Source organism: Cryptomeria japonica, chromosome 2 (assembly GCF_030272615.1).
Source record: "Cryptomeria japonica chromosome 2, Sugi_1.0, whole genome shotgun sequence".
Taxonomy (NCBI): Eukaryota; Viridiplantae; Streptophyta; class Pinopsida; order Cupressales; family Cupressaceae; genus Cryptomeria; species Cryptomeria japonica.
Window position 1 is genome coordinate 504,346,924 of NC_081406.1, and position 10,935 is coordinate 504,357,858.

The 10,935-nt window shown below is 33.9% G+C and overlaps 1 protein-coding gene across 1 annotated transcript; it reads left to right on the top strand.

Annotated features, from left to right (window-relative positions):
• Positions 1-7,664: 7,664 nt before the first annotated feature.
• Positions 7,665-10,624, top strand: LOC131078924 (trihelix transcription factor DF1). The gene is made up of 2 exons (XM_058016766.2): positions 7,665-8,172; positions 9,142-10,624. Exons 1-2 carry the CDS (start codon positions 7,817-7,819, stop codon positions 10,391-10,393), a joined length of 1,608 nt encoding a protein of 535 aa, XP_057872749.1. The 5' UTR covers positions 7,665-7,816; the 3' UTR covers positions 10,394-10,624.
• Positions 10,625-10,935: the final 311 nt, after the last annotated feature.

Consider the following 10,935-nt stretch of genomic DNA (forward strand, 5'->3'; position numbering starts at 1 on the left):
AATCATAGAGTGTGATCTGAAACTTTCATACAAAAAAAGTCACACAATCAAATCCAGAAACTAGCAATAGATATTATTATGGATTATGGAAACCTCATAATTTTAAAAGAGAACTCTTCCAATTTTTCTTCAAAACTATCTACACTCATGTCAAACTATAAAGAATATTAATTTCAGAGAATGAACAAGGGAATCATAATGATCTCTCACAACAACTGAAGAAGGATCATCTCCATAAAAGAGAAGATGAATATAATCAATGGTGTCTCTTAAATTTGAAGTGTATTCCACTCCATAAACAAACCTGCAATATCTATCAAGTGGTCATCACATGAAGCCATGAGTGGAATAAAATGTGAGTCTTGATGCACAAAATTGCGAGAAGCCGAAACTCCAAGATTCAAATTACCATATTGAATCTCCTCAAATGTGTTCACACTATTTGCCATAATGTATACATAAGCTAAAGGAACAATAGAAGCAAAATGTGAGAAGGTGTAGACTCAATATTGGCGATCAACTTACCCAACTGCAACAATATCTATGCTATGCAAATCTTGAATTATAGTAGAATATGGTGTACAAAATCAACTTTCTTTCCTACTCCACTATGTGTGATCTAATAGATAGAATGGATATTAGTTGACAATGAAGGAAGAAAAAGAACATTATTGAACACTCTCTCATCCATGTCAGCAGATCCCTTCTCATAAATAAACATATGTGTGTGAGCCATCAGTATGTGTGGTGATGAACAAGACTTAAATGAAGAGAACATACTTTTTGCTGAAGCCATGTGATGAGAGGCTCTTGGATCAAGTATCCACATTTTTTACTTATAATTTTCAACTGCAACAAGTGCTCACCCCTTATGTCTCTTTGAATTTGATGAATAAGAAGAAGATGAACCCCTAATGTTGTTGGAGTCAAGCTCATTTGATTCTTCTTAAGAAGATGCTTCAATTCATCAAAAAAAAATTAATAACATCAGTGTTCGTCATGCACTGATTTCTTGCAATATGTACATTTAGGCTTCTCCTTCTTATATGATTCTCCTTGAGGGGTAGAGGAATCATATTTTTTATGTAGTTTATTCATTTTCTTATTATCAATATTCCTTATTCCTTTCTATACCTTAGACTTACTAGCCAACAATTATTTTGACCTAGAAGACTTGATTAGATCCATGTGAATTAAATTAGCTTTCTCATGGATTATGAGATTAGCAAATTTAGCAAATTCATCAAACTTAGGATCAACATGATGCTCTGATAGGAAGCCAATGGGTATGAAAGCCAAAATATAAACATTGAATACTCATGACCAAGCTTGGATGGCACATTAAGAATCAATTGTAAATCATCTTTTTCAATATTGTAATAATTTAGTTGTGTTCTTAGCTGCTTGATTTTGGAGATGTAATCTTAGATGTTATCGAAACCTTTTGGATCAAGTTTCATCAAATCATAGTCAATATGATATCCCTAATCTTATTAGTTTTACAATATAATTTTTCAAAAGTGCCTCTTAAGGTGTTTTACATGATACAATATGAAATTGTAATTCAAATGAGATTAGTGAGCATATTCATCCAAGTGTCCACGATTGATATCCCACCTTGTTAATTCATTAGGATCAGTTGGTTGAGAAATTATTTCCTTTAGATAGCTAATATAACCCTTTCCCATGAGATAGTTACATGTTGGTTTTCTTCATGATTCATAATTAAATGGAGCTAGGAATTTAATTTGCAATCTCCCCATTGCATGAACACACAAAGAAGCAAATAAATGCAATCAACCACCACAAGATTACCCCCTCCCCTCACCTCCAAATTATTCAATCAATAATATTCCCCAATAGATTTGGAACTTTATGCTTAGTATGTTTACAGATGCTAGAAGCCAAAATATAGAAACTAAACTCAATCTTGGTACAAACAAATGTCGAATTTTGCCATAAGGTCAAAGCAAAATTTAGACAAAATGGGATAAATCTGATCACATCATTGTAAATTACAAAAAAAACACGCACTTTCAAAAAATCTAACTCCCAATAATATTACCGTGCAAGCAAGAACAAAGCCCAAAAAGTTCCCAAAATGAGAACTTCTTAGAATATATATGATAATCTATAATTTATATAGAAAAAACTAGACACTAAAATAAATAAAAATGATTGCATCATTGTAAATAGCATTATATTCTAACCCAAATAAAACAAATTGCTCAAAAAAAAGAGGTCAAACAATTGAGTTATCGATGTTTGAAGTCGGATTGAAAAATCAAAGAGTTCATTAGAGAGAGGGGACAAAAAACCTTAAGTTCTTGCTACAATTGTGACCTAGATGTATGACCATATGGTTGTAGTCAGTCGTATGACTTTAATGGCGATAGGGGAATTTTTTGAGGCTTTGGATGAAGGTGTTCGATTTTGATGATTTGACAGTCGATCTTAGGATTGATCCTACCAAATCTCCACACTCCATATTATAATTCTTTTAGAGCTTCTAGATTATATTGTGTGCCAAAAATTTTAACATCAACGTTTCGAATCACACTCTGTGATTCATCATCAGGATGAGAAAGAGTTCAAATGAGATGAAAGATGATAAATTGCAAGTCTAGACCAAATATAAAGAGATGAGAGAGGGAAGGGGTAGAAAGACAACATGTGGATCGAGGAGAAGAATAAAAATAGTAACTACTAGCTCAACTCCTAAAAAGAGAGGAAACAAATATATATAATTAAATAAACAATAAATATATGAATTATTGTACTAAAAAGATAGTAAAATATTATAAATAAATAAAATAAAAATAATTCAAGACTACCTACACATAACGAACTAACAAATCCCCAAAAATTGAGAAAAAGCGAAAACCAAATAAATAGAGAGACACACAAGGAGAGAGGAAATACAATACGACAAGAGACCATGTGTGTGTGTGTGTGTGTGTGTGTGTGTGTGTGTGTGTGTGTGTGTGTGTGTGTGTGTGTGTGTGTGTGTGTGTGTGTGTGTGTGTGTGTGTGTGTGTGTGTGATCTTAGGGTTCTTGGGCCTTCTAAGTGTGATGGTAGATTGTTTTTGGCCATAAAGAACAACCCCCCAAATCTAGTATTTGAATCATGTTTTCCTGATTCTCCAAATCATCATTCAATGAAAGAGAAGAGAATTCTCAACTTTTTAATATCAACCAAGATTTACACTCAAGATCTCTCAGAAAGACAAACAAGAAGAAATCCCACAGGCTTTGATACCATGACTAATAGAATGTTTTATTCCATTGAAGATTTCTTGAAGATTATAGCCACCAAACATCTAGGAATTTTGTGAAAGCACAAGAGAGATAAGGAAATACAATACAACAAGAGACCATGTGTGTGTGTGTGTGTGTGTGTGTGTGTGTGTGTGTGTGTGTGTGTGTGTGTGTGTGTGTGTGTGTGTGTGTGTGTGTGAGTGTGATATATATATGCATATGCATATGTGATCTTAGGGTTCTTGGGCCTTCTACAATACGACAAGGAGAGAGGAAATACAATACGACAAGAGACCGCGCGCGCGTGTGTGTGTGTGTGTGTGTGTGTGATCTTAGGGTTCTTGGGCCTTCTAAGTGTGATGATAGATTATTTTTGGCCATAAAGAACAACCCCCCAAATCGGGTATTTGAATCATGTTTTCCTGATTCTCCAAATCATCATTCAATGAAAGAGAAGAGAATTCTCAACTTTTTAATATCAACCAAGATTTACACTCAAGATCTCTCAAAAAGACAAACAAGAAGAAATCCCACAGGCTCTGATACCATGACTAATAGAATGTTTTATACCATGCAAGATTGCTTGAATATTATAGCCACCAAACATCTAGGAATTTTGTGAAAGCACAAGAGAGATAAGGTATGAAATAATAATATTATTCTATCAAATGATAAAAATGATAGATTGCTTATAACATAATGAGATTACAAAGGAGGTCTCTTGCTTATATAAGTTAAGGTGAACGTAAGATTACATAAGATTATGACATGTGTCTTAATCTTATGAATTGAGACAACTAACATGATAACCTAGGACCAAAAAGTAAATGTGACAAAATAAGATCAACATTTAGAAATTTTCTTAGGATCTATGTGTGTACCCTAAGTGAACTTAAGTAACATGTGTGATTAGGACCTAGGTGATAAACTCTAGCTAGGTAAAATATCCCTTTCGTACCAAAACCATTAACCCAACTAGGTTGATAACAAGTTTTGATAGTGGTAGGTTAAATACACAATGGATGAAAAGGTAGGTAGATATTTTGAATTTTGTTTGAATAATAGCTATCAACATAGAGTAAGGAATGCTAATAATCAACAAATGTTAAAAAACCAAACATCTCGCACAATTAATAACTTCCTTTGATGTTCAAATGCTTAACACATAATGGAGTTGTCATTGACATACCACTAGAAATGAACATAAATGTCTCAAAGATGAGAATGATCACAATACACATTGTAACACAAATAGGATCAAGAAAAAATAATGTTGATCACCATACTCTCAATACAATTTCCATATGTGGAAGATGCACCACCACAATTTAAGGATTCATTTCTAGAGGAAATTGTAGCGTTGTAAATTGTACACCTTTATTAGTGTGTCCAATTTCACACTCTTAGCACCTATTTTAGTATTTCCCTTTCCTCTATACATTATAAGACCTTTATTGTAATTAATTAATATTTAATTTAATATTATGGGTCTTATTCCACTTTATTACATCATCACACTCTTATTTGGGCCCTTAGTTCCAGGTGTGCCCTTTATCATTTTATCCCAATTTATCCTTAATCCTACATCGATTGCAACTCTCAAAGCATATTTCATATACCTACACATTATTGTTTGAGCCACTAAGCTGGAATTTGTGTTAGAACCTCATTATCTCACATCCTTAGAAATTCAGAAAAAAATTGATAGAACCAAGGCGCTTTGATTCGTCACGGTACTGCATTTTTTCCTCAAATTTAGCTAGGATAATAAGATGGTCCTACCCTATCCAAATCTAGCTCCGTGCAAAAATATATCGATTCTATGTCGGTCTAAAGGTGATTTTAATTATGAAATCCCTATATAAGATATCCTTCTCAAATCATTTTCATCTAAGCATTCTAAGTCTCCATCTACATTCGACCTAAAGCATTCTTGCATCCACGAAGCATTAATCAAGCATTTTCAGAGATCTTCAAGGTTGCATATTTATCCTTCAACCATTATAGAGAAAAATTACATTGATCTTATGCAAGCATGTGTGTGTGCTTAAGGTTTTGTGTTTTTCATGCCATTTCATACAACATATGTGATCACATGCAAAGAGCAAAGCATCATCATCAACAATTGTAGATTTGGGGTATATATATCCAGTATTTATTTTAGTATTTGCATTATTTCATTCAAGGTTAATTCCTAAATCGAGGTTTGACTTAGGCAAACCCCTATTCCCAACAATTTTCCCTTTCTTTATGTGTGTAGGAAACATGTATAGAGTTGCATTCAGGAGGATCGACGTAATTCATAAAAACAAACAGTTTCGGCTTTTGATAGAGCATTTTTCAGAGGACCGGGCCGAATTGGAGCAGCCTGGTCTCGAAAAATCAGGCCAAACTTATGGGAATAGATCCAAATCATATTTATTTTCTCATATCCAAGTTGGTGGCTCCGTACGACATATGTAGCTCATTGTTTCCACCAATTTATATCAGAAATTCCTTGTTTTACCCCAATTTCAACATTTTTGCAATTCAACTTAGAAAGAGGGAACCAAACCCTAACTAGTGAATCTAATAAAAAATCTTAGCCCTTTCCTTAGTTGGATTGAGGCTAGATCTATTGGATTCATCCCTCTTTCAATGTATTGGATAATTTGGTTAACTAGCGGTCTTATCCTACTTGGTGAAACCCTAGTTCCAAATTACACCTCTATAGAAACAAAGACCACTACAAGAAGAACCAAAGTATTTGTGGCATTTGCAAAGTAGACCTAACTCCCAAGTAAAGTAAATCCACCATAAAGCTAGAGAATAGGATCAAAATATTATGGATACTAACTGCAAACTAGAAATAATCACCACACAACCCAACAAAATGAATATAATACAATAACAAGACTCATAGTGCATAAGAAAACAAAATAGGGCCCAAAATATATATCTATGATAACATAGAGATGTCACAAGTAAATACACCTAACCTAGTCAAAGACTTGGGTGGGGTGCAATCCAACACTATGTATGTTTGATAAGTGCAACACACATCGACTCGATAATAGTCTTCAATTCTAAGTCCTTGTTGTGACACTAACAACATATCTAATGGTCTTCATCAAAATCATGAGGATGTAAACAAAATTTGATGTGATTTTACATTTCTCCATACTCTTGCAACTATTTTTTTCAATATATTAATAATAATAGATCCATAATCAACGAAGGGAACTACAACTTGTTTATGCTAGGTGCATTCAGTTGCAAATAGATCGGGAGTTCTTAAGCCAAAATTAGTGCAATAATGGCATATACAAAATTCTCGAACGACAAAAATAAGTACTGGATTGCTAATTTTATAGTAAAGAAATGATGAGGTAATTGTGAATTGTCAAATCAATCGTGTCAATAAATAGTCAAAAATAATTTTTAATAAACAATAAGGTACAAACACATAGAAAACTACTAATAATGACAAAATAAAATTTGAGATTTAGACTCTATAGGTCAACTTAATACTTTCATCAAGTTTGGATTAATTGAGAGAACAAAATTTTAATGCACATGGGTTAGGGATTGGGTCGTATTAGACTTGCCATATATGTCTATTCATTTTCAAACATTTATAGTTACAAACACGACAAGCAAGTGAAACATACATGTAAATTACAATAGACTAGTGAACCATAGTGCTTGAGTAAATAAATGTAACTTTGAATACTTTTGAATTACATCATAATTAGGTGAATTTGTAATTACAAAATAGATTCAAATAACCTAGAAAAGGTTCTTAAATATATGTTCATAATTATAATTTGAATTATTTTATGCACAAACCCATAAGACAACAATTATACTATAAAAAGATCATTTTTTTAATATGAAAAGAAGAATTTGAGTTTAATATCTACATTGATGAATTTTAGATAAAAATTAATTTATGTACCTAATAAATCAAATCATATGCTACAATTATATAATATATATAAATTAATATAAAACATAAAAAAATTCAAAATATAAACTCTTTTAGAATCATACAACTTACCTATAAACAATTTAATAATAACCACTTTTAACATTTTTAATGTGCTAACATTCATTTCTCACCAACAAACATCTAATCAAATGTTTTAATAACTCTTTTAACACATAAGTTAAAAAAGCAAATGGACCATTTCAAATGGTAAATCTAGAAAAAAGAGTTGTTGAAGGAATGCGTGTGAAGAAGCAAATGGTTTAAAAAAATAAGAGGGACAAGTTAAAATAGCATAAAAGAATTGGTTTTCTTAAAAAGGGAGGATTGTGAGGAATGCTAAATTTTGAAGCGTGGAGAAAGGGTAGCGTGGGAGTAGAAAACTCTTAAAATTGAGTGCACGAGTAAGGCACGTAATGAATGCCATGCACCACTTTTACAACCCACTCCACCATGTGACGCGCGTTTCAAGTCGGTGTACCCTGCTTTTCTTCTCTTCAATTACGTACCGTGACAGGAATATTTACTTACTCTTTTTTACTTGCAATAAATCAAAGGTTGTTGCCCTTTCCACTTTGGTAAAGAAACCAATGGAAGATGCACCCCAAATTGGGGTTAACAATGGTGCTGTGAATTCACCTTGCTTACTCTCTTCCCCAACCAAACAATACGAAAACAATGAGTCCAGAGATCGAAACCCGTCCAGCCAATTGGTGGTCTCGCCCATTTCCAGCAGGCCTCCAAATCATGTGAGTAAGAGTGATGGATATGGAGATGGATTTGATCCCCTGCACCAGGATGATAATCATCCATTTCGGGACTCTGCACCAGGAACCAGGCGATGGCACCGTCACGAAACCCTCTCGCTTCTCACTATTCGATCTCAAATGGACGCCGCCTTCCGTGATGCAATCTTTAAAGCTCCCCTCTGGGAAGAGGTATCAAGGTATTCATGCTGTTTGTTTGTTTTTAAGAAAGTTATTTGAAAGGAGAGAGAGCTTTTGAAAGGAATTTTAGGCAGAAATAAAGATCTTTAAAGTACGAGGGATATTCATTTTAGCAAATATCATAAATTTTGTTTTATTGTTTGAAGAAATGTATTTTTTTATCAATAAGATTTGATTTCTGTGATGATCTTCAGGCTTATTCTTTAAGTTTAATGCCTATTTTATATCAATAAGATTTGATTTTGATTTCTATTATGATTATTCTTAAAGAGATGACTATTTTATATAAGTAAGATTTGATTTCTATTATGATTATTCTTAAAGAGATGACTATTTTGTATCAGTAAGATTTGATTTCTATTATGTTTATTTTTAAAGAGAATGACTATTGTGTATCAGTAAGATTTGATTTCTGTTATGATACTCAGTTTTATTTTTAAGAAAATGGTTTTTTTTGTATCAGTGAGATCTGATTTCTGTTATTTTTGAGTCATGTGAAATTTGATTTCTATGAATTCTTTGTGAGTGATTCACTCAGTTTTATTACTAAATTAAAAATCACTCAATAAATTAATCAGATTTTAACTCCAATTACTTAAACATGCATTTGACTGCGTAATTATCAGACTCAATAGTTCCAAATCTAGCTGGTATAGGGAAGATTAAGATCAATACTTACAGCCCTGTTTGATCAAAGTGCCAATGTTTGCAGGGGACCTGTAGTTAGAATAATTTGTAACCGGGATCTTAACCAAAAGATGGCATAATAACATACTTCAGACACCTTAGATGCTGTGTTGGTGTCTGTTGAGAAACAGAGAAGAGATCTTACAGTTGTAGCTTTAAAGCGCCTTCACGTCTTTCCCCTGTCGTAGCAATGAACTTTGATAAAAAGCATTCTGCATTATTTCTGTGATGTTTCGTGATCCAGTTTGATTAATGCTGTTTTTGAATGTAATGGCGCTCAGAAGGCTGGCGGAGATCGGATTTGAGAGAAGTGCAAACAAGTGCAAAGAGAAATTCGAAAATGTGACAAAGTACTACAAAAGAAGCAAACAAGGAGTCTCTGAAAAGCAACAACACAGAAAAGCCTACAGATTCTTTAAGCAGTTGGAAGCTTTGTACCCCGACGGAAAAGGAAGCAGCATGAATAATAACATCACAGGATGCGCTGATGAAGGATCAAGTGGCACATTTGAAGCCACAGCAGAAGCGGCAGCACAAAAATCACCCGTTACCACAAATTTGAACGCAATAAGCTCTTCGTCAGGGTCGTTGGACGACTGTGATGACGATTCTGGTAATAATAATAATAATAGTTCCGATAGAAGCGGCAGAAAAAGGAAAAGAATTTCCGAGGAGAAAATGATGAGATTCTTCGAAAAGTTCATGGAAAAAGTGGCGCGGAAGCAGGAAATGATGCAGCAGAAATATTTTGAAATCATCGAAAAGCTCGAACAGGAGAGAATTGTGCGGGAAGAGGCCTGGAAACGCCAAGAGCTTGCCAGGCTGAACGCAGAAGCTGAGCTGAGGTCGCGGGATCGAGCCCTCTCCGCTGCCAGAGATTCAGCCCTAGTCGCTTTTCTCCAAAAGGTCACAGGCCAAACTTTAATCTTTCCACAGCCACAGCCACAGCCACAGGCATCTCCGCAAATTCATCACAATAATCAAAGCGAACCTGCGTTGGAACCTGAATGTAAGCGGTGGCCTAAGCAGGAAGTAGAGGCGCTGATCAAGGTGAGAAGCGGATTCGAAGCTAGGTTTCACAAAACCGAGCCTAAAGCAAAGCTTTGGGACCAAGTCTCAGCCGAAATGGCCACAATGGGATTCAGTCGCAGCCCTAAGAGATGCAAGGAGAAGTGGGAAAATATCAACAAATATTTCAGAAAAGCCAAAGATAATACCAAAGAGCGCCACGAAAAGGCCACTACCTGTCCATATTTTCAGAAATTGGACGATTTCTACAGCAACGCCATTCCACATTCGCCCTCTGAGAAAGCAGAGGCCAATATGCATAAAAATCGTATGGATTCAGTCATACTAAATGACAATAATTTTCATAACAATCAGCTACATCTTCCTGAAACAGGAGATAATTCTCAGCCAGATTCAACAAATGAAGAGCTCTCATGTCAAAATAATAATGTTGCTGAGAAAGAAGAAAAGCAGCCAGATGCGCATCATACTCATTCTTCATTCATGGCTATGCTTAACAACTGACTGAAAATAAATCGAAAGAAGCCATTTATGCGGGATTGGTTTTCATTTATCAAATATAATTTGAATTGGGTAATATATTGATGAAATCGATATATTCACAGAATTCAGTTGGCGAACTGTGACTGCCCAGGGAATTTTAACACAACGGTATTATATTGATGAGATTATAAAATACCAGAAGTATCGATTGTTAAATGATTATGAATAGCTTCACAAAACGCTATAATTGCACATCTTGTATAATATTGTAGCGGGAAAATTGCATACCCTTAACTTTTTCCTTATGTTGGGGGGTCATTTCGAAAATTGTGTGGTAAATGTAATTATTAGTTTATAAGAAAAATAATTAAGTGTGAAATTTGTACATAATATTATATATTCAAATTTATTTTTTTCTAATTTGAAAATTTAGATTTTTAATTTATTTATTTTCTATTAGACATGTGAAGGAGACTTCACCTAAGCTAGCTTTTGCAATTGGGGATTTAAACTCTTCATTTTTAAAGTTTGAAATTTTTTCATTGTTGTTTACTTCATTAGTC